This window comes from Mastomys coucha, unplaced genomic scaffold, assembly GCF_008632895.1.
Source record: "Mastomys coucha isolate ucsf_1 unplaced genomic scaffold, UCSF_Mcou_1 pScaffold14, whole genome shotgun sequence".
Lineage (NCBI taxonomy): Eukaryota > Metazoa > Chordata > Mammalia > Rodentia > Muridae > Mastomys > Mastomys coucha.
Genome location: NW_022196896.1, coordinates 49,361,827 through 49,386,977, shown reverse-complemented (window position 1 = coordinate 49,386,977; position 25,151 = coordinate 49,361,827). Strand labels below are relative to the sequence as shown.

Genomic DNA, 25,151 nt, shown 5'->3' with positions numbered 1-25,151 from the left:
GTGACTATGGGGAGTATGTATGTATGTGGATTAGTGGCTATGGGGAGAAGTATGTATGTATGTATGTATGTATGTATGTATGTGTCTTAGTGACTATAGGAGCATTATGTATGTGTCTTAGTGACTATGGGGAATATGTATGTATGTGACTTAGTGGCTATGGCATTGTGTGTGTGTGTGTGTATGTGGCTTAGTGGCTATGGGGAATATATGTATGTGGCTTAGGGACTATGGGAATATGTAATGTATGTATATATGTGGCTTAGTGGCTATGAAATGTATGTATGTATGTACGTAGCTTAGTGGCTATAGTGGCTATAGTACCAGCCACTTTGAATACACTGAAGACTAGCAATGACAAAGTAAAACTAGAGTCTTAGAATTGCATCTCAATTGCTTTGAACTGGGACCATTCCCTCAGAACCTGAATTCTGGCAGAGGATGGGATACCCTGCAGCTACCCAAGGGCCTTGGCCTTTTGTTGATACCACCATTTGTGAGAAGCTTTCTGACTCAAAGTCCTTGATTTCTAAGTCTAGTCTCTGGGTATATGCTTATTTCCTCATAATGTTTAATCAAGAAATTGTTGAAAGAACAAGATTTGAAAGAGGAGACTTCAGATGGGCATCAAAGGGTAAGAGAAAGGAAGGACCCTGTGCACCAAGTATGCAGCTTCTCTCTATAGATTCACAGATACAAATAACCCACATGGGGGTCCATTCATGATGTTCCATGCTCTTCTTAGTTTAGACAACATTTCAGTGTTGTATAGAGTCAATGGAAGGACGTACTTTCATTCTGGGGACGAGAAAGGCTGAATGAAATGGAAGAGTAAGGAGTGGATGTTCGCTTTTGCATACATGGTGTACATGAGTTCTTGGCAGGAGGAGAGTTACCTCCAGGGAAACAGATTTTTATCATAGAGACACGAGTTGTGCATCTAGAAATAATGAGAACAATGAAAAGACACAGATAAAATTTTGTTCAGCAGATAATTTGTGAATGCTTATTAAGTGGCCTGAGAATTCTCTGTGATACAAGAAAAAGTGAAGAAAATTATTAATACTTAATGTCAGTAAGAAGCAATATTACTAGAGGGAAAATGACTGGGGGAATAAATATGACAGGCTAAAGTTTCTAGTTCTAAGGCAGTTGTTAGATAGGGGCAGCGATATATAGTACAGAATGGGTAATTAGGTCAGGCAGGGTATATGATTAGAGTTGAATTGTGGAGAGAATTCAGAGCATGCCATTTTTGAGGTGGGATAAAAAGCTCAAGTTAGTAAAAAATGCTTACTGGCCAGACACGAGAACCCAAGTTTCATCTTCATAACTCATAGGAAAGTGCCAGGTGTGGTGGCATGCACTTGCAACCTCACTGCTACTGTGTGTGTGACACACGCACACAGGCAGATCCCTGGAGCTAGCTCCCTGGCCAGCCAATTTACCCTAATTGGTGAGCTCCAGGGCATGAATAATCCCTCAGGGAAGATATGTAGCATTTTTGAGAATGACAGCCAAGGCTGACCCACATTCACATGAACATGGTCACCTGTTCTCACACATGCATGAAAGGGAGCATGTTATTTATTGAAGACTTGGATTTTGGTCACATGGAAAATCAGAGTGAGAAAAACTTCTCCACCTCACTTACTGAGATTTCAGGATTCTACTGGCCAGCCCAATGACAGACATTATTCTTTGTTTCACATATTATAACCTATCCACCAGGGATTCCTCCTGTCTCAAGCCTCACTGGGTTTCTCACGCATCTACTCTTAAATTGGTGCTATTGTAGTTCTGATCACTGTAATTCTTGGCCTGAGTTACTACAAATTGCCTCTAAGTTCTTCCTAGTGCTCCTACTCTGTTGTGTTATGTATTAGCAGAATCTCAATTCCACTTGTAGTAGCAAGACAGCTAAAATGCTGTGTGTCCTGGCTCCATTAGTAGCTGCGATTAAGTTTGTGCTAACATCTGGCCAGGAAGATCCAAGAGGAAAGGTATATGGGATGTTTCTTAAGGTAGAGCTGATGCAGTAGGAGGCCTTCTTATACTTCATGTCTTTCTCATTTCCTGCTATGTAAATGAGACAGCTGAATCAGTCACTGTGTTAGCTCATTAGGTGATTTAGTAAGGATGGAAGAAAGAACATGAAAGGAAACTGGGACCTTGAGTTCTGTGGAGTTGCTATAATAGTATTGTGCTAGTCATTTTTTATTATTGTTGTTGTCATTATTATTATTATTATTATTATTATTATTATTAATTTATTTATTTTAGATCCCAATCACAGTTTCCCCTCTTTCTTCTCCTCCTAGTCCCTTCCTCTCATTCCCTCCTCATCCATGTCTCCTCCCTTTCCGCTCAGAAAAGGAGAGGCCACTCATGCTCAAGGATAGCAACTAGCCTTGGCAAATCAAGTTGCAGTAAGACCAGGCACATCTTCTACACAAGGCAGCCTGGTTAGGGGAGAATCATCCAGAGGTAGGTAGTATAGTGAGAGACAGCCTTCTGTCCCTGATTTAGGAGTCCCACATGAAGACCAAGCTGCCCAACTGTTACAGATGTGTAGAGGTCTAGATCTGTTCCATGTGTGCTCTCCGGTTGGCAGTTGAGTCTCTGTGGGCCCCTACAGACCCAGTTTAGTTGATTCTCTGTTTTCTTGTGGTGTCCTTGACCTCTCTGGCTCCTTTAATTCTTCCTCCTCCTCATCTGCAGGATTCCCCAAGCTCTGCCTAATGTTGGCTATGGGTCCGTCTCTACATCTGTTTTTTATCAATTGCTGGGTGAAGCCTCTCAGATAACAGTTATGCTAGGACACTTTTAAAAATTATAATACTTTATTTATTCTTTGGGAATTTTATTTATGAATATGATTGTGATCACACTCCTCCCCAATTCTTTGCTCTTAACTCCTTCCAGATCTGCTACCCAAACCATAGCTCCTTCCAATGTCCTGTTTTAATAAGTGTCTGAATCTAAGTAGACAACCCCTATGGACATGGGTGTGAGGCCATCCATTGGAGTGTGGTTGACCTACCTGGGGCTATAACTCTGAAGAAAACTGACAGCCCCTTTCCCAGCAGCCAGCAGCATTAAGTATCTCCTGAGCTTGTGGTGGGGCTCATAAGCTCCTCCCTACTCTATGCGGGAGTAAGCCCACTTTTGAAATAAGCCATTTGGATGGAAGGTAAGATTTCTTGTACTGAAATAACTGCAATTTGCCTTGTACGCTGTGTGCTAAGGTTAACTCTATCAGTGCTAGCTCGTATCTTCTAAACATGTTTTATTGTTGCTTCATTCTTCAAAACCCTCTAATGATGTCATGTCTTACCAAGAGTAAAACCCAAAGCCCTTACTATTTTCTAACCTCAGATTTCTTCTTTGATTGTGTCATCCATAGTCACTCCAAGTAGGCACACTGTGAATACTCCTATCTTTAGACATTCACCCTGATTGCCCTTTGTCCCCCGGGTTCATGCAGACAACTCATTGTGTTTTTATGCTCTCTGAGAACCTATTCATGTGTTAGAAGAAGCTTTTAGGGCATCTTTCTGAAATTACAACTATTCCTCTGATTATTCGCTATGTAGTTCTGGTTTTGGTCTTCATAGATTTCCTATTGCATGCCATGTTTTACATTTACTTGTTGGTTCAAAGTATGTTCCTCCTCATAGAATAATAAAACTGAAGCAATCCATTATCTACTTGCTGTTTCCTAGTCAAGATTTAGAACAATGTGGGACAAATGATGGGGACTCAAAAGCTGCTAAGTGATTGTCATATGAATGGACAAGCAAATGGTATACAGTTCAAGTTCTGGGTGAAGTCTATTGCATATATTAAAATACTTCCTGCTTTTTTAACTGAAATCTTTCCCAGTTAATTTATTTTCATCTCCTCAATTGTTTCAATCATACCTATGCATATTCACACATACATGCATATATGTATATACAAGCATGTACAATATATGTTCACATATACACACATAGTATATACAGACATACTCACATATATATACACATATAATTATGGGTTTTCAACAGCATAACATTCTTTACTAAGTTATCTTTCTGCTTCCAAAATATGTAGAGGAGTATCTTTTCTGATGAAGAACTCCAGCCCTCAATACATAATTTATATTCCGTATCCATAGTATATATGTAAGCATTTGAAGGACAATAAAGAGCTAGCTATTCAATAAGAGATCAAAGCATTGTCACACTCACCAAGAGCAACTCAGTCACTGGACATCTCTCCCTTTGTTTTGTTTTGTTTTGTTTTTTTGAGATAGGGTTTCTCTGTATAGCCCTGGCTGTCCTGGAACTCACTCTGTAGACCAGGCTGGCCTTGAACTCAGAAATCTGCCTTCCTCTGCCTCCCAAGTGCTGGGATTAAAGGCGTGTGCCACCACTGCCCAGCTTCTGGACATCTCTTATGGCCTTTATTGTTCATAACCAGGAATCGAATCTGAAAAGAGCTGAGAAAATTTTTCTTTTAATTTTCTCATTCCACTGACAGGCTAAGATAAACTAGGGAAAACATCAAGGCAGAAATACTTTCTTCAAAAAATTTTAGGGAACCAAATCTGAAATACTATAGTGTACACATGCTGTATACTTGTGTGGGGTAAGGGAGGGACAAAGGGTTCCTGCCAGCTTTGTTCCTCAGTCACTCTCTGCATCCTTTTTGGGAGACTCTCTAACTGAATCTGGATCTCACTGATCAGGCTCAACTGACTGGCCAGTGCCTGCCTGGATTCTTCTGTCTCTGCCATCTCAATGTTGAGGTGACAGAGCTACCCTATAATGCTGAGCTTTCTTTGTGGGTGCTGAGAACTGAGCTATCTCCCCATACCTCTCCTTTCAATCAGTCACATTTTTATGATCATGATAAATAAATTCAGATCTATCTACTTTTGTTTTAGTTTGTTTTGGAGTGTAAAAGCTTGTACCTGCTGACCTATTTTGCTGTCCCTCTTCAGTATTATTTTGCTCTAATTAGAAAAAGACACAAAATTTGCATTTACTACTCTTCTCTATTCCTCTCCACCTCTTCCTCTTCCAATCTTGTATTTTGAAGCAGACTCCGTAGGCAAAACTGGGTTCTAAATCCCCACTGTGGAAGAGGGCTTTGAACTTCTGATTCTTATGCCTCTAGTTTCTATTGCTGGGTTTATAGGCCTGCAGCCCAGTGAAGTGCTGGGTATAGAACTTTGAGCTTTACACATGCCAGGCAAGTCCACCATTGACTGAGCATATGCCCAACCCCCCAACTTTTTCTTTTTTAGTTATTAGGGATACTCTTAAACACAAAAGAGAATTAATCAGTTATTACTAATGAGTTGGGGTAGAAGGAGGTATGTTGGCTTCATTTCATTAATTATACTTTTTTGTTCTTTTATGTTAAGATGCTCAATAGCTATAGGCATTTCTGAATTAAAACTTATCATTTTTATTCCAAGTAATTATGAGGAGCAATAAAAACAAAGAAGCAAAGTCACCCTCTTTCAGAGCATTATGCATCCCATGCAAAGGTTTTCTGCAGTTGAGGAAACATTTATAGTTTCTGAATGAGGTAATGAATCTCTTCCTCATCTGGTGGTCAAGCAGCTTGATGTTAAGTGGCTGAGAGATAATAATTAACTAAGAGTTAATTAGGGAAGATTAGACTATCCTTATGATGTAGAGCCTTTATATTTTAGATATCTCTGTGTCTTTCCCTCATACATATATACATACATACACAATACTATGAGTTGGTGGATACATTAATTTGTTTGGGTATCCAGTGAGTATATGTGTATATAACTATTTGTGTATGCATGTGTATGCACACATGTAAGTATGTAATGAAAATACCCTATTTTTTTTTTTTTACTGTAAATCTGATGACATTTGGAGTTTCTTATTTCTCACAATGCCATTTCTTTAAAATGCTTTGACCAGAAGCTTGCTTCCAGTTTCCATTGCTGCTTAGTAATACACTTCTTGTTCTTAATGTGATTTTCTATTTCTTGGTCTACTGGTGTATACCAGGACAGTTAAATGCTTGGCAAACTTTCAAGCCAGAAGGAACTGAGTTAGATCCAGTCCTCACTATCCACCATCTCTGTGACCTTGGTTAAACTAAGAGCCTTTATAAGCCTCAGGATTCTCCCTTCTAGGGGAGTACCAAATTATAGTGACTTCAGGAGTCACAGCAATAGCAAGAACAAGCACTTGTAACTGTTGTGAGGCAGTGTTACTATGCCCTCCCCAGGTCGTGAGGGATGTTTGGGGCTAAATGAGGAAATATTTTTAAAGCCATTTGTTTTTGACAGGGTCTGGTCCAGAATAAGAACTCAATTAACTTTAGTTGTTTCTTTTGGACTTACAGAGATAACAAAGGAGATGACTGAGAATGGGACCCAAGTTAAAATGTTATTTACAGATAGCAGCTGCTTCTATATATAAAGCAAACTGGATTACTGAAAGAATTAGTTGGATAATAAAGACCTTGGATTGCTTTTGCCCCTCTTATCTTCAGGATGTACACTGAAGTGTTTTTCTTTGCTTTGCAAGAGAAGAAAGAAGAGGAGATGGAGACAGTAGAATTGTCATCTGGCTGCCTCCTTTCTCCTTGTTACTCAGACTCCACAAGTCCTATGGCTTCTCTGGTCCAACTGGGGAGGGGGGTCTTATTCCCTGTAAAGTTGTTTTCAGTTCACAGCATTAAGGATCTTTCAGATCTATTATATTCAGAACTTGTATATTATCAAAATGATTACTGCTGGCTTCTGGAGATGAAGCTTCATTTCTTTTAAATATATGATACTTATGAATTATCTGAGGATTTTCATGCACGCACATAGAGCATTTTAACTGTATCTAGTAACCATTACTCCCTACAATTCCTTCCTGATCCAACTACTACTCCATTCCCTCTCCCCACTTCTTTCCCCCTTCTAAAAATAATGCTGAGCCCAGTTAGTGTTACCCATATGGTCTGGAGCCAGTAGAGCGTAGTGGGTGCTCCTCTCCCTTCCACGGTGGACTCTTGACTGGCTTCTTTCGTACATACCTTGTGTCAACAGCCACAGCTACTCCAAGTTGATGAGTGTGGTGCTGTTTCTCCATCTACAGCCTAGCCTATTGTCTAATTCCCTCTTCTTTGGGGGATTTTAGAGTATGTTGTCAAGTGCTGAATCCAGCACGCCTTTCTGTCCCAGATGAGTCGGTTAGCTCCTTGTAGTACCCAAAAGAATAATATGAATAGAGGAATCATTTTGTCTCATGGTTTGAAGTGTTTGCCTGTTGTGCTCAGAGAGGTATGGCAGCAGAACAGCTTGCTAGGGGAACACGAGGCAGAGGAAGGAGAAGAGGCCAGGATATGATATAGCCTCCAATATATTCCCCTAGAGACTGAAGGCCTCCTACAAGGCCCTACATTCTGTGTCTCATCAGCTCCCAGCAATGTGAGTCCATCAGGGGATGAGTCCATTGCTCAGGCCAGAGTCCTCAGTATCTGATTGTCTAGGTAATGGACTCACACACTCACCCTGCGGTCTGCTTTCCTATTCTTGGCTCAATTAAGTTTACAGTCTAGACTGAGCTTCTCTCCAGGGAACTGTATGTGTCCTTGCTCCTTATTGACACTGACCTAACCTCAGATTCCATTGGTGCTTCAGGTCCACGTTACAAGAGAGTGGCCTGGAAATGCTGCAAACAGGACTTCTCCCCCCAACCCCCTCATCTTTCTGGTCATCAGTTTTATTGGTCACTTGGCAGACTGCTCAGTGCCTGCAGAAGTTGTAGACCAGCTTGGGTTGAGAGGAAAAGGGTCTGATGAGCATGGGGTTTTGCTCATATTGAAATATTCTGTATTAATATTCCTTTCTGGAATAGGATGTCTTGGCCAATGCTAGATGTTCGGAAGCTGGCCAAATATGTTCAAAATTGGTAAACTCAAGGTGATTTACCTATAAATTGCCTGTGAAAGAAGACTTAATTACTCCCTTTTTTGGTCAATATATGGCTACCCTTGCTGCAGAGGATGGGGTGATAAATCAACTCACCAGAGTTTAGTCAGCAAGATGGACCCTGGGTGGAATTGAGGCAGTCCCAGATTGTTCAGTGGGTTTGAGTAAGTCCATTTGGCCCTGATTAATGGCAGCTCTCTCCCAATGGCAGAATGAAAAGTGGACTATAATATACATAGTCCTGTGAATGAGAGCAGTGAAGGAGAAGGCAATCGTACTGCCTACATTTGCAAGCAGGAATTCCTTAAGGTCCCAAGAAAAAGCTTGATTAAGTCTGCACTGGAAAGTATTAACAAGTAGTTTTGAAAATTATCAGTAATTTCCTTTGTTTTGGATGTCTTTGTGTTGTGAGCCTTTTCCTGGTGACAGGTAAGTGTAACTTTCATCATGAGAAGACACTTTATGTAAGGCTAGGTGAACCATTGACAGAATTTGTAATCTAATTAGAACTTGATTTCTGTTTGTGTCAGTGGACATGTGTTGGAGTGTGTGCAGAGATTCTCTCTCTCTCTCTCTCTCTCTCTCTCTCTCCTCTCTCTCTCTCTCTCTCTCTCTCTCTCTCTTTGTGTGTGTGTGTGTGTATGTGTGAAGGGTATAGGACAACTTTGAATGTAATTTCTTAGGATTTGCACACTCTTATTTTGTTGTTTTTCTTTTAGACAGGGTCTCTTACTAGGTTGGAGCTCACGGCTCTTAGAGATTTGCCTGTATCTGCTTCCCTTGTCTCTGTAAGCTGGGTTTATAAGTTTACCACAGTGTTCAGTTTTATTGTATTTTTATGTGGGTTCTAAAGATTCAATTTAGATACCCATACTTGTTAGGCAAGCATTTTATCAACTGTGATATCTCTAGCCCTTGACTTTTTCTACCTGTGTGTGCATGGACAGGCATGTGGCTGTCAGAGCACAACCTCAAGGTGTTGATCCTTACCTTCTATCTTGTTTGAATGCTGCATGTGACAAGTAATAGGTCCACAAGGTTCTAGGATTCTCTTGTCTCTGTCTCTTATCTCATCACAAGAACACCAGGTTGCAGATGAACACTGCCATGTCTGGCTTTATGTGGGTTCTGGGAATTTGACCTCAAGTTCTCACGCGCTTGTATGGTGATTATTATACCCACCGAAGCATCCTTCCTGTCCCAATTATTTACAAATATGACAGATTTTTTTCATTCTTTGACCATTGTGGAAGATTATAAAGATCTAGGCCATAGATAGCAAGAGCCAGAACTGCTATTGTTCATCCTGACTGAAATCACCTGTGGACTTCTGGGAAAGAATTAGATGCCCAAATAATTTTTGAATGAGTGAACTAAGAATTGAGTTTCTTACTTGAAAAGAAACATGAATGTTAGTTGTGAATTTTCTATAGCCAGCATCCTTCCTGGTACTCTCACATGTTACTGGATTCATCCAGACAGTGACCAATTTCATTTGCTATTTCGGTATCAAGAGATCAGAGACAAAGGCTTTTTTATATGAGGGACACTTCCCTCTGAAGCCCGTTATTTTTTTCCGACCAGGCAATGGCTTATATTATTTACTTCCAGACACACTTGATTAGCCATAAATGAAAGATAATCTGTTGCTGTGAGAAAGGACATGCTTTCAATAGATGGGCAGACAGACAGATAGATAGATGCTTAATAATTTACAGTTTATGTCTTGACAACTTGGATATTATAATATGAAAAATGCTACTGAAAAGGGCCAGTCGTTTCCTAGCACAGCATTTTCAGTAATGAAAGATAAATGTCTCAAACTCCCTTACTTAAAACCCTTCATTGGCTTTCCATTAGCCCTTCAGTTCAAATCCAAACTGAATATGGCTTACAGGGTCCTTCAGGACATGGCCTCTCCTTACCTTTCTATCTCATTTGTTGATTAATGATCCCTAGATCCTATTCATCCCAGATAGGAAGGGAGCTGGAAGTTTGGGCTCCTTATGTAACCAGGATTCTTGGGCAGATGAAACTATGAGACCAAACATTTTATTCTGTTATTTCTTATGTACTGTATAATATTTACAGGACCATAGCTTATAGCCTAGATCTTTATAATCTTCCACAATGGTCAAAGAAGGAAGAATCTGATATATTTGTAAATAATTGGGACTGGGGTGATGATACTTCAGTCTGTAAAATAAGAGAAGTTCTTATAGTTTCAAAATTACTATACAAGATAACTTATCCTTGATTTCTAATAAAGCAATTCTATAGCCAAATCAGAGAATTATATTTGGAAGCCATTGAAAGACCATCTGGCTTAGAGAGATGTAGCCACTGAAATGTGAAGTGGGTGGTTTCTTAAGGAATATTGATAAGGAAAAGAAGGCAATACATTGCCAGGTAGGGAGATTTCTGTCAGCTTGAGGCAGAATTGTTTTGTTGGGGGACAGGCAGGAAGGAAAGGTTTTGTTTCTGTCTTTGTCTCCTTTTGCAGATGTTTTCTTTGTGAGGACTTCAGTGGCATTAGGAAATCATGGAGTAATCAAGAGCTTTATTCTTTCTTGTATCTATGAAGTAGTACTGTGAATGAAGTACATGATGGTTTTCTGTAGCTCTAAACAGAAAGGATTTACTTAGGAAGTAATTAATGGCAACTTCATGGACGGCAAGCATTTATTCCTATCTGCATTTCAGTTCCTTTAAAGATTTACGTGTAGTTCAACAAATATGGTTATCCTTATAATTAGTATAGAATTGATTCAGAAAGAAGATTATCTCGATGTGTTTTATATCATGTAGAACAAGTAAAACTCTAAGTGAATCATAACCTCCCTTCTCAGCTGTCTGTAAAATAGGCCAGTTCACTATACTAGGGTGTTTTCATTTGCCTGCAGCAGTTCCACTGCACTGTAGGCCCTGGATGTAGATAGATACTATTATGTTTTTACATTTGATATAAACACCTTCGAGAAAGACTTGGAAATCACAGCAAATATTTATTGGATGAGAAAGGGAATTAGTCCATAATTCCAAGTTTGCATTTATTTCTCAGCCTCTTCAGATGAGGACAAGCATGGCAAGATTTGCACACCCAAAGCTACCACATAACTTACCCATAATCATAAGAAACACCTACAATCCTCAATATCTGGTATCCATAGCATTTAGGTATAGAATGCACCTCCATCCCCCTATGTTTTTAAGATATTCGTTCAGGTGACTCTGATGCATGATCAGGTTTTCAAATGAGCCTAGAACAATAAAGTGAGCCCCATCAAGTTGTCAGTGCTGAAAGGTTGCTAACACAGTACTTCTACTCTTTTCCCAGTGGCCATTTGACTTGCACAATGAGCAGTGGGCACACTGAATGGGCTTTTCTTGAGTGTAGTGTTTTAGGTTGGCAGCAGTTCTTTATCCTGCCAGGGGAATCTAAGCTGATAAAGACTGTTTCTTTCATCTGCTATTGTTTGTAGCTGTAAGTCAATGACTTTATTTCAGATACATTCCCCTCCCCCCCTGTGTAGTCCATGTCTCTGCAACACAGACTATTTAAAGAATTGGTATGTGGTATCCATTCCTAGGACATGTATAATTCTCTTCCTGCATCTCAAGAACATTTTTGCAAACACGTTCAGTTCATATTTTCTTTTTTTAATCAGGCAGAGACATTACAATTAAAATACCGTTAAAGCGATTCTGGCAAGTATTGCAATAAGCATGTTTTTTAATTAAAGGGAGAACGGGGCTGTTGTGGGAAGGGGGGTGATGTGTAAGCAGCATCAGCTAAAGGGGAAATTTTCAGCCGATATCTGTTTTAATTGAAAGGAAAAGGAGATGGGGAAGAGCAGCAGTAGCTCCTGCTTGCTTGCTGGTGTGTAAGTGGCTTCATCCCAGGATGCTAAGTTTAGGTGTTCTGTGCTTGATTAATTAGTAGCCAGCCAGAGAGTCCATTCCCTTTGCCCCTGATCCTTAAAGCCTGATTTATGCCTCACATCCTCCATGAATATGTGAGGACTCAGGCTTCTATTTCCTGAGCTGCTAGTGGATAGGATTATGGAGCGTGGACTGAGCTCTTGGGGGCTCTCGTTTGCCAGCCAAATTGATTTTCCGCCTCTCTGGCCGGGGACAAGCCCACCTCGAAGGCTTCCCAGGCTCTGCTCCAGTGGATCAGGCACGAGTCTAATCTGGATCTTGCCAACAAAGGAAGTAGTGTGCTGTGCATCCCATCACAATGCAGGCTTCAGGCTGTGGCTGCCTTGCCTGAATGCTACTCTCTTCTGCTTTTCCTCACCTCCTCATGGCTCCCACCCTCCAAACAACACAGTGCGGCAGAGTGTAGCTTCACACCCCTCCGCTGCCCACATCCTGGCTGGCACTCCCTTATCAAGGCAGAGCATGATCTGTGTATCCTGAACGTACAGTCACCTGTCATTCTCTGGGGGCATTAATCCACAGGCTCCCCTGACTATTTATTTAACTAGTTAACAGTTGAAAAGTTGTGATATATATTCTGCTAAACCATTTAAGGAAAAAAATATGAATGAAGGTTAGTCACTGTGAGCAAATAAACTGAATAACTTGCTTCCTTCAATCCCTCCAATCCAGGTAGTTCAAGGTTTGTGTAGACAGATGATCTAGTTAATTGGGGACCTTTGATCTTTTTGTTTTTTTTTGAGTCTCAGTCTCACTGTGCCTCTCTTTGCAGATTGAATCTTGAGTTCATTGTTCATTTCTTGTCTCTCTAATACCTCCTCACCAAAGATGCTATCACTTCAAGTCTTTACTCTCCTAATCCTCCTAAAGATGGCACAAAGCATTTGACACCTCATTACCCCTTTCACAGCTTTTAAAACTTTTTCTACTGGGCTGGAGAGATGGCTCAGAGATCAAAAGCACTGGCCACTCTTCCAGAGGTCCTGAGTTCAATTCTCAGCAGTCACATCATAGCTCACAACCACCTATAATGAGATCTGGTGCTCTTTTCTGGCCTGCAGGTATACGTGCATGTAGAACACTGTACATAATAAAGAACTCTATGGTTGATGGTTTAGTCCCTGGGATCTTTGAGGGTACTGGTTAGTTCATATTGTTGTTCCTCTTATGTGTCTGCAAACCCCTTCAGCTCCTTGGGTCCTTTCTCTAGCTCCTTCATTGGGGACCCTGTGCTTATTCCAATGGATGGTTGTGAGCCTCTACTTCTGTATTAGTCTGGCACTGGCAGAGCCTCTCAGGAGACAGCTATATCAGGATCCTGTCAGCCAGCACTTGCTGGCATCCACAATAGTGTCTGGGTTTGGTGATTTTATATGGGAAGGATTCCCAGGTGGAGCAGTGTCTAGATTGTCCCTCCTTCAGTCTCTGCTCCATAGTTTGTCTCTGCAACTCCTTCCATGGGTATTTTGTTCCCCCTTTTAAGAAGGATAGAAGTATCCACACTTTGGCCTTTTTTCTTCTTGAGTTTCTTGTGGTTTGTGGATTGTATCTTGGGTATTCTGAACTTCTGGGCTAATATCCACTTATCAGTGAGTACATACAATGTGTGTTCTTTTGTGATTGGGTTACCTCAGTCAGGATGACATTTTCTAGTTCCATCCATTTGCTTAAGATTTCATAAAGTCATTGTTTTTAATAGCTGAGTAGCACTCCCTTGTGTAAATGCACCACATTTTCTGTATCCATTCCTCTGTTGAGGGACATCTGGTTCTTTCCAGCTTCTGATTATTATAAATAAGGCTGCTATGAACCTAGTGGAGCATGTGTCCTTATTACAGGCAGGAACATCTTCTGGGCATATGCCCAGGAGTGGTATTGCTGGGTCCTCAGGCGGTACTATGGCTAAACCACCAACCAAAGAGTACACATGGTGGGACTCATGGCTCCAGCTGCATTTGTAGTAGAGGATGGCCTAGTTGGTCATCAATAGGAGGAGATGCCCTTGGTTCTGTGAAGGCTCTATGCCCCAGTGTGGGGGAATGCCAGGGCCAGGAAGCAGGAGAGGGTTGGTTGGTGAGCAGGGTGAGGGGGAGGTATTAGGGGAAAACCAGGAGAGGGGAGAACATTTGAAATATAAATTATGAAAATATCTAATAAAAAATAAGGAACTCTAAAAATTCCCTAAGTTTGCAATCTGCTGATTATTCTAATCTATTTATTTTTTATTATGCTAGGCTTTGCATGTGGATAGTCTATTAACCATTCTCCCCTTTTTTGTCTTCTTCTGTTTTCATTGTACTTCCATAGATTAAGTTGTATTTATTCAACAATACTTAACTATTTCCCATAGCCCAGGCACTGCTGTAGGCACAGGGACTATGGTTATGGATGAATCTGCTTTAACTCTTTCTCCTATGGAGTTTTCTTTTATAAGGAAAACAATGAACCCTAAGCAGGTGAATTATGTTTTTATTAGATTTCTTACTCCCACAAGCAATATGCAGCAGTGGATTGAGATGGGCAGGGAAACCATACCGAGGAAGGGTGGCTAGGGAACTTTGCATACACCAAGGGTAAATGCTACAAGATAGGAAGCACAGGCAAGATGATCAATGCAATGGGAGCATTGTGTCAAGAAGGGAGTAGAGGAAGATAGAGTCAGAGAGAAACCCTGAAGGGTGTAGTAGGCTTTGTCTTTGAGAGTAATGGGGTCAACTACAGGATTTTAAGCAAAGAAACGGATAACATTATTTCCATGAAAAACAAAACAAAACAAACAAAGTCAAGCTCTTTCCATAATGCACAACTGAGATAAAAATAACTTAGATCCTAGGGGTGTATATTCAGATGGAGAGACGTAATTGGGCTATTAGGATAACTTGAACATAGGATGCATAAAGTTGCCTGTGGGATTGATTATTGGGTCTGAGAGAAAGTTGAGTCTAGAGTTGTGAGACTAAGCAACTGGACAGGGTTAACCAGATTTCTGATAAGAAGAGTTTAGGTTTTGAACTGTTGAATTGCAAAGATGATTGGACACCCAAGTATTGAATAGGAGGTTGGGGCTATCAGTTGAGTTCAGAGATGAGATTAGACTCGGAGCTAAAAATTTGAGAGTTACAAACAACTAGATACATTGATTTTTAACCCTTGAGAGATAATATGAGGACCATGAAGGTGATGTACATGTGCTGATAAGAAAAGTCACCATAGTGATGAGTCTTTGGACACATGAAGTGTCATTGGTTGGGATAATCAGAAAGATCAGCTACTAGTGGGATGGCTGTCTGGGAAGTAGAAGGAAGCGGGACAAATGTTAGAGTGATGTATGCCTTTAAGCCCAGTAATTTGGAGGACAGCCAGAGCTATCCTGAAAGTTATTTTAAATAAAATGTCCAATGAGTTTGGTCCATGGTAAGTATTTAATAAATATCTGTTCCTTTTTAAAATTTTAATTTATTATTTTTTTTTTACTTATTCACTTTACATCCTGTTCACTGCCCCCTCCGGGTCACCTCCTCTCATCATCCCTTCCCCCATCTTTCTCCTCTTCTCCTCTGAGCAGGTTGGGGGCCCCTGGATATTCCCTCCACCCTGGCATGTCAAGTCTCTGGGAGGCTAGGCTCTTCCTCTCCCACTGAGGCCCGACAAGACAGCCCAGTTAGTAGAACATATCCAATGTACAGGCAACAACTTTTTGGATAGTTTCCATTCCATTTGTTCAGGATCCACATGAAGGCCTTTGCTTTTTGAGTAAGTATGTTGTGTTAAAATGCATTTTTATTATTTGGGAGGCAGAAGCAGCTGGATCTCTGTGAGTTCAAGGCCAGCCTGGTATACATAGTAAGTTGTTCCAGGACAGCCAGAGCTATGTATGAGACCTTGTTTCAAGAGAGGGGGGGAGAAAAAGAAAGAAGAGGAAGAGGAAGGAAAAGGAGGAGGAGGAAGAGGAAGAAGAGGAGGAGGAGGAGGAGGAGGAGGAGGAGGAGGAGGAGGAGGAGAAGAAGAAGAAGAAGAAGAAGAAGAAGAAGAAGAAGAAGAAGAAGAAGAAGAAGAAGAAGAAGAAGAAGAAAGAGAGGAGAGAAGAAAGGAAGGGAGGGAGGAGGGAAAGAAAGAAAGAAAGAAAGAAAGAAAGAAAGAAAGAAAGAAAGAAAGAAAGAAAGAAAGAAAAGAAGAAAGATAAAGAAAACTAGAGCCATACAGCAGTGGGCAGGTGGGATGAAGGAATTCCAGGAAAGGGTGAGTTACCAGGTACATTGAAGGTTGAGGCCAATATGAATAAAATGTATGACCATGACAGAAACAGTTATGGTAGAGAAGTGGGACAAAGGCCCAGCTGGGAATGGAAATTACAAGAGAAAGGAATGAAAGAATTAAAGACAAGGAAAGCCAGATCTTTCAGAGGTTATTGTCTATAGTAAAGATAAAACAAATTTTCTTTTCTTGTAAGGAAGTTCTCTTTAAAACTACGTATCTGTTTTCTTTATAAAACACAACAGATTATTTTGTGGTCATTACAGATGATGATTAATTTTACAGCTAGCCAAAAGTTTGTTTTCATGGTTTTTTTGTTTTTCTTTCAAACCTTAGCTAGCTGCTAAAAGTCTCTTTTACTTCCTTCCCAGAGAAATAAGAGACGTTTGATGGAAATGAGTAATTGCATGTAAAAGATGTGTTCGTTTATGTATTTTAGAGGGGGAAGCAAGTATAATGATGGTTGATTGATTTTTATAAAATTACTCTAGGCCACTTGTGAAGATGCAGTCAGATTTCATGCAAGTCATAACAAGCAATTTTAGAGTCACACAGAAAGGCTGATTTCAGCCCAGCTCTTTACTGTAGCTTTAACATATAGGGTCAGACTCTATGAAGTAGAGAAATAATGTCCTCCTACTTCTCTCCCATGTTCAAGGCTCCATACTATGAAGCAGCTCACTCTAGACTGATTTCAAGCTGACTTTGTGAGGATGGAAATTCTAAGGCTTTTACACAGACCTAGAGAAACATCACTGTTCCTTCTACAACAAGGCTCTGCTTTGGGTACCACAGGATTGTTTTATATGCAAAGAACTGAGTTTCTCAGCAAACTTCCTCCATTCTGTACATTTCTGTACTTTGCTACAGATGAAGCAAGGGGATGCTTTTTAGCTGGGTTTAAGATGTTTATAGTCATGAATTCATCCTGTTTTAGCAGCACTCTCAACACAAAGTACTTGTTCTCTTTGGACTGAACTCTTCTCTCCTCTTTAGCATCCTTACTAGGTCCTCCCCATGAACCGTGTTTCAAAAATTTCTACCAATTTGTTTCAATGTATTTAAAATTTTGCTTAATGCTGTAAGGGACAGAGCCTAGGTTTATACATTTAGCCAGTGATCTTTGTAATCTGTTATATATCCCTTTTGTAATCTGTTACATGTCCTTTTCGGAAGGATATATCTCCATTAACAAAATGAAGATGTCTTATAGAAAGAAGTCATAGGCAAACTTATTTAGGTTAACATGTTTCCACATAAATGCAGCTATGAAAACAACCTCACTTAATGAAGAGATTGCCAGGAAGTGTTTATGGAAATAGGTAAAACATTGGACTTTTTGTCAAGTGCCCAAGAGTCTTAATGCTGACATGTTGTTGTTGTTGTTGTTGTTTTTGTTGTTGTTGTTATTATTATTATTATTATTGTTATTACAGTCTAGGTGTTACCCATCCTGGTCTGTCCTCCCATAGTTCCACATCCCATTCTTCCTTCTCCTGTCTTCAAGAGGATTTTCCTGTTCTGCCAGACCTCTCCACTCCCTGGAGCCTCAAGTCTCTGGAGGTGCATCTTCTCCCACTGAGGCCAGACCAGGAAGTCCTCTGTTATATATGTGTCAGGGGCCTCAGACCAGCTGGTGTGTGCTGCCTGGTTGGTGGCTTAGTGTCTGAGAGATCTCAGGGGTTCAGGTTAGTTGAGATTGCTGTCTTCCTATGCAGTCACCCTCCTTAGCTTCTTCCAGCCTTTCCCTAACTTTTGTTAGTTAAAATAAGTATAAGTTTCTCTAAGCCCATTTTTTTTTTTACTATGTGAAACACAGAAAGGGGTATTTATTTCACAAGGTAATTTTTGGAGGTTATTTTAAATAAGATATTGAATGTGTTTGGGCCATGGTAAGTATTTAATAAATATCTGCTCCCCCTCTTTTAATCCTTTGCTTTTTAAGTACTTATGTTGTACACTAGTACATTTTTGTTAGAAAATAAATGAGAGAAAACAACAAAACTTAACCCAGAGTGTAATCAAAACCTAAAATGATCTCTGCAGTGTTAACTGAAGAGTGAAGTTCCAATGTACTACCCCACAGTTGATCTCAGAACAACCTGGGCTTCACATCATTATTAATATCAAATGAACATCCAAATGAGTTCTTTTTAAAAATTATTTTTAAATATTGTTATCTGTTCATCATCACATGAAACAATGGGCTTCTTTGAGACCTTTTCATGAGTACTTAACTGTAGCTGTTTCATAGCTGTGCCTCATTAACCCTTCTCTGGATCTTCTTTCCACCCTCCCACTAATCACCTTCCTCTCTTCAGATCTGACTCCATTCTTATTAGGTCGATTTTAGATAGGAGTAGTAGAGGGAGGAAGCTTGGTGGAAAAGTTCTATTTTATCTTAGTCTATGGCAAAAGGATATTGAAGTCATCATGGAGTCACGAGACCTGGTCATGAGATCTCATTTGTAACTGGGTTACAGATTTGGAAGTAATCCCAGTTCAATTTGGTTCTAGGGGAGAACATAAACTTAGAAGGATGTGCTTGGAAAATAGATCATTTTAAAGTCACTGATCATAAGGAGGAAATATGAATGACATGAGCAGATGACAAAGAAAGAGACACACACCAACAAACAGCAACCAAACCAAACCAAATCAAACCAAATAAAAAAAAAAACTAATAAAAGGAGCCTGATATTCAGACAGGTCCTGTATCTTGTATAGTCAGTGACCCAGAGTATACTTTTGTTTTAATAAACTTTGATCTACTCTAATAAGCTTTTCTTGCTGAGGCTTTTTATTCAGCTTATTGAATATTTTCAGTGTGAATGCAAAAACCAAGGGATGTGTACCATATTTATAGGTAGGAATGACAAGTGTTTTACATTTGGAAGGATCTGAGCAGATGTGTAGATCCCCCCTCTACTTTATAACTGGGAAAGCAGAACTGTCCCTAAGTAAAGAAGCTGCAGGTTCTATTGAAGGTCAGTTCGATACATATAACAGTTAGGGCTGGAGCATGACCTTCAGTACTTACTCATCAAGGCCAATTGGGATTCACTGAGTGTTTAAAATGGGAAGTCCTGCCATGCAAGTTTGTGATTCATCATTAGCCTATAATTAATGAGGACATGAGTAATGTAAGTGCAAATATTTTAGTTGATACCATTATGTCAACACAGGGTCCATTTTCTCTTTTTTTGTTCACAATGGAGTTCAGTTGAGGCTCATTATTGCATTTCTAGGTGCCATGACAGTTGATGGAAAAATTAATGTCAAGATTTCTAATGGCTCCTTTAGAAGCCTGGTAAGCCGAGGCTACCATTCTCTGGCACCAGGCCTAGAGATTTCCAAAGAGAGGTTTCTTGCTTTGTAGATATTTTTTTCTGCCTTACAATATGGTTTACACAGGACATAGTTCAAAACAAAAGTCAAGACTAGTAACTGTAAGCTATTGGAGGACAACGGCCTAGTAGTCTTGGGACTACTGTTCAAAATGGGTAGACATAAGCAGTGGTTGGGAAATGAAAGTGGAAAGTAGGAAAGTAACAGACAAATGAGTGTTCACCAGGCAGCAAAGTAAGAGCTTTATCGTGCATGAGCGTTATCTTAGTGAATTGTATCATAATTAGTTGGAGAAACTCCTTTGAATACTTTCCAAAGAGATGATTTGACTACCTAGATGGAGTGTGTCTAAATTATGTTTAAATAAAAGGAGTATAAAGGCTTCTAGTCCAAGTAAATGTCCTATAACTGTTACTGATGGTGTGCCACTTGGGATTTAGGATTAAAGACCAGAAAGTATGGTGATGAGTCAAAAAAGCTGAAGAGAAGTTTTAGAACAGAAGGTCAGAGAAACAGTCTCTAAATCTCACAATTGGTCAAACATTTCTTCCACATTATCTCTGCATTAATATGGAGTTGAACAAAAATACCTACAGATATCTAGGGTCTTTCCTTCTGTCCTTTTGTTCATTGTTAACTACTTCCAGTTGTTTCTAGGAGAACAACACTTCTGAGCTATGAATTAGTATATCGACTTCAAGACAAAGTTCAGCTAGTTGAAGAGTCTTTTCTCTGTATAGTCCCTCACCAATATCTTTTTTGTAAAAGTAACATCTGTCCCTTGAGACAATTTTGACAGCTTTCTGTCTATATCTTTTGCTTTAAATTACTGGAGTAATGTCTTGCCTTCCATATAGAAATATATTACTATCTTTTCTGGGAAAATAGAAGTGAGAGTATATGTTTATATTTGGATCAGATTCTCTGAAATGTTATAATGTTACATACTTATTTATTCAACAATTGTATACTAAGTGCTAGTCCCCTCTCAATGCCTGCTCTAGCCACCAGATATTGAAAATGAACAAAATTGCTAATTGCCACATGAAGAGTACATTCTGACACAGACAGGACGGAAAATAAATGCACAAATATATAATATACCTTTTAGATGTTACAAAGAAAAAGCATGTAGCTGGGGTGGGGATAAGGCAAGCTATTTCATATAAGCCAGAGAAATTTGTAAGTAAAGGAACAGTATTTACCATGGTCATAGGATTTATTTGAGAACTTATACTCAAGGGCTAGCAATGAGTACTTTCCTAGGATGTATGATATCCTGGAATTGATATGTACAGCACCAAAACAAATGAACAAACAAACAAACACATCATCAACAAAACACCCAAAACCCCAAACTAGGTCATAAAGTTGAGCAGGTAGGCCAATATATTTGAAACATGTATTAGTTACCTTTTGTTAGTGTAGTGAAATACTTGAGGTAGAATACATTGTAATGAAAGTAGATTTATTTCAGCTGACATAGCCATTAGCATGGAAAAAGCTTTTGCAAGTATTCCTCTTCTGCTTGTACATTATTCTACTGCAGGAGTATGTATGTACCTCTCTGTATGCTTGCTCTGTCTCCCTCTCCCTATAAAGCAACCAGGATTCAGTCAAGGTTCTCCAATATCTGACCTAATCTCACCACTTCCAAAAGTCCCCACCTCCAAACACAATGGTTGGCTTAAATTTTTATCTTCTTCTGTTTTTTTTTTTTTTTGTTGTTGTTGTTTTTGTGTGTGTGTGTTTTTGAGACAGAGTTTCTCTGTGTAGCTCTGGATGTCCTGGAACTCACTCTGTAGACCAGACTGGCCTCGAACTCAGAAATCTGCCTGCCTCTGCCTCTCAAGTGCTGGGATTAAAGGCGTGCGCCACCACCGCCCGGCAATTTCTATCTTCTTAATTCCATTAACTCAGGGTATTTGGAATGAACTCATTCGCTTCTTGACAAGCCCTTTTCAAATGATAGCAGAACAATTGAAAGTTAAATTTTGTAAGATGACTTTGGACAGGCATTGGAGATAGCCAGCAAACTATGAGGGGGTCTTTCTTAACTTGATATAAAGACTATGAAATATATTCTGGGTAAGGTGGGACCCTATCACAGAATTTGGAAGAAAGGACATCTAGTGGTTGGGGAAGACTTGCCAAAACAATGTTTTCTGGCAATAACAGGACCATGGCACTCATGAAGTCACTGCAGCTGTGGATATCTGCATGAGACCTGTACAAGATCAAGACAGTAATCATTCTATGGCATGGCTATGGAAGCAACGTATAAGCACCCACCCCTAACTGAGGAACTACTGGCAGTTGATGGCTGCTAGGGGAGGAGAGTCAGTGTTCTTTAGTGGGATGATCCCAGTAGATTAAACATATACCAGTGATGGTCTCACAGCTAGGATTATTTGGTTGGTATGAGTTTAACTCAGTTTTGAAAAAATGAAGACATAAACTTGGGAGAGAGGGTAGGTAAGTGTCTAGTGGATCCTGGGAGCAACTAAAGGGAGGAACAAGGTTGAATAGAGTCCAAATATTTTACATGTGTGTATGAAATTCTCAAGGAATTAATAAAAATATTTATAAAGCAGAAAAATGTTATAAACAAAAAGAAGAAAGACAGCAATATAGAGTTATACTTCCGACCACTATACTGTAGGGAAGAGCATTGTTTAGTACTTTTGCAATATGCTTACACTAAGGAGGGCACTTTACAGCTTGTTCTAGTTAGGTGTTTATCTTAGATACTATACTTATCGTAAAGCTACTAGTGATCCTGACATAATTAATTCATTATATGAAACATACACCAGTTAAGTATCAAGAATAAAACAGTTCCTTAAAAGGATTTAATTACTTATTCTCACAATAATTTTACTTTAGACTTATTTTCATATGTTACCAAGATTGATATATCTGAGCAGACTAACGCTAAATTAGTTACTTTTTCTCTAGAAAGCATTTTTTTTTTTTTGGAAAGGTTTTGGATAGCTTCCTAATTGGTGGAAGTCAGAAACAAATCCAAATCAAGGCTTTTTGGGCAAAGGATGAAGGCTGAGGAGCTGGAACCATCTTCAGGATTTTTAAAATGCCACCTCTGGAATGAATGACATTGAAGAGTTCCCTTTCCTCTTTGGAAGCCCTTTGCTCTGAATTCCTCTCAAAACTCTAGTCTGAGACCTAGAGTTTGGGATGACTAGAAGTCTTAGTTGGTCAGCTGGTCATTTCCACTCAGTAAGGAAAAGCTCCTAAATTAAGTTTTGTTGAAGAATGCAAGGGTGGAGGATCCTGGCTAGCTAGCATTCCACAAAACCCATGACGCTAGTCCATTGCTTTCTTGGATTGTAATGCTTTGGCTTTTAGCATATTTCTTCTATACTTGTCTCTTGTGTATCTGCTTCATCATATGCTTAGTTTCATGATCAAGTATAGTCTATTGCAACTGGTAAAGTTGGTGACTTCCTCACCGTTCACTTAGCCAACTCTAAATTGCTAGACATTTGGATTATTGTACAAAATGTCTCATCATCAAAGTTACAGCAAATAGTAATAATCTTATGAAATTGCCTTAAAGTTATTTTCTCATCCACCGGTATCTGAGCTACTTTATAGTACTTCTAGAACAGAGTTCAATGTATCTTAAGTCCATCTTACAGAAAAAGCATATACACAAATGCAATTACATCACATTGGATCTGCCAAAATGGGGTGAACCTCATTCCCCTAGAGACTGACAGCTTGGTTTTTGTTTGTTAGGTGGCAAGCTGATCTTCATGGAGCCAGGACCCATTGAGCTCAGAGCCCACTCCATCCTTATTACGGATGGTGGAGAGCTCCATATTGGATCAGAGGACAGGCCTTTCCAAGGCGAAGCTTGGATCAAACTCTATGGAAGTGCCCACTCCACTCCCTTCTTCCCCTATGGAGTCAAGTTCCTGGCTGTGAGGAATGGAACTCTTTCCCTGCACGGTAATTAGCCCCTCCCTCCCAATACACACATCCTGAAATGGGTCTATTTCTAGCAAATATGTGGACAATGGCCATTGGTAAATCATTTAAAATATTTTTGAGCCAGTGGATCAATCATTCTATAACACATTTTAAAAAGTATAACACATTAATTATTATTATGTTTTGTTTTTTTAGAACACATTTTATTTATTTTTATTTTATGCATGTCAATGTTTTGCCTGCATTTATATCTTTGTGTTGGATCTCCTGCAACTGGAATTATAGACAGTTGTAAACTGCCATGTGGATGCTAGGAATTGAACCCACGTCCTTTGGAAGAGAAGCCAGTGCTCTTAACTGATAAGTCATCTCTCAAGCCCACATATAATTATTATTATTAGAGGCAAGTGTGCTATGGCTCCTGTAAAGGGACTGGGTACCCTCACTCACCATCAGATTGCTGCCAGCTCTTCCCTGAGTGTGAACCTGTCCCACGAAGGGTAAGCTCAGCCACAGACATCCTCTGGTTTGTTGAATGTGAGCAGAAATAATGTACTTCATGGGAAGGTAAGAGGTTGTAAAAGCTATTGTGATTCTTTATCCATATGGCACTTGACTTCCACTTAAGAATACCCTGTCCCATGTAGGGGCAATTCTTTTCTATTCTTTTCATTGGTTATTTGATTTATTTACATTTCAAATATTGTCCCCCTTCTAAGTCTCCCCTCCCATCCACCCTTCCCTTTGCATCTAAGAGGGTGCTCCCCCACCCACCCACTCCTACCTCATCTCTCTAGCATCCCCTTACATTGGGGTATCAAGTCTCAATAGACCAAGGGCCTCCCCTCCCATTGATGCCAGATAAGGCCATCCTCTGCTACATATGTGTCTGAAGCCATGGATCCTTCCATGTATACTCTTTGGTTGGTGGTTTAGTCCCTGGGGCTCTGGAGGTACTGGTTGGTTGATATTGTTTTTCTCCCTATGGGGTTGCAATCCCTTTCAGCTACTTCAGTCCTTTCCCTAACTCTTCCATTGGGGTCTCCCAGCTCAGCCCGATGGTTGGTTGTGAGAATCTGTATCTGTGTTAGTCAGGTGCTGGCAGAGCCTCTCACAGGACAACTCTTTCAGATTGGGAGCCTGTATGCTGACAACATGGGCTTGAGTTGCATATGTCGATGAAAAGTAGAACCTTAACTGAAGCAAGCCATTGAGATTGGCATTTGTAATCATTGCTCCATTCAATGAAATGTGACTAATAATTATTTAGAAGATACATATATTTCCCAGAAATTAATATTCTAGCATCACAAACCAAGTAAAGACAACTCCATTTTGTTAATTTTTAGCTTTTCCTTTGCACATTAGAACCCGTGCAGAGTTCGATTAGAGTTGTACTTAAAACCCCCTTATTCCTCTGTTGAGAGACATCTGGGTTGTTTCCAGGCTCTGGCTATTATAAATAAGGCTGCTATGAACATAGTGGAGCATGTGTCCTTATTACATGTTGGAGCATCTTTTGGGTATATGCCCAGGAGTGGTATAGCTGGGTCCTCTGGTAGTACTATGACCAGTTTCCTGAGGAACCACCGCCAAATTGATTTCCAGAGTGGTTGTACCAGCTTGCAATCCCACCAGCAATGAAGGAGTGTTCCTCTTTCTCCACAACCTTGCCAGCATCTGCTGT

General features: G+C 39.9%; 1 protein-coding gene across 1 annotated transcript in view; it reads left to right on the top strand.

Moving 5' to 3' along the window:
- Pkhd1 (PKHD1 ciliary IPT domain containing fibrocystin/polyductin) overlaps positions 1-25,151 on the top strand; it is a 480,627-nt gene that overhangs the window by 139,885 nt on the left and 315,591 nt on the right. The window contains exon 37 of the mRNA XM_031366970.1: positions 23,270-23,482. Within this exon, the coding sequence (XP_031222830.1) occupies positions 23,270-23,482 (213 nt within the window). The remainder of the gene's footprint in view (positions 1-23,269; positions 23,483-25,151) is intronic.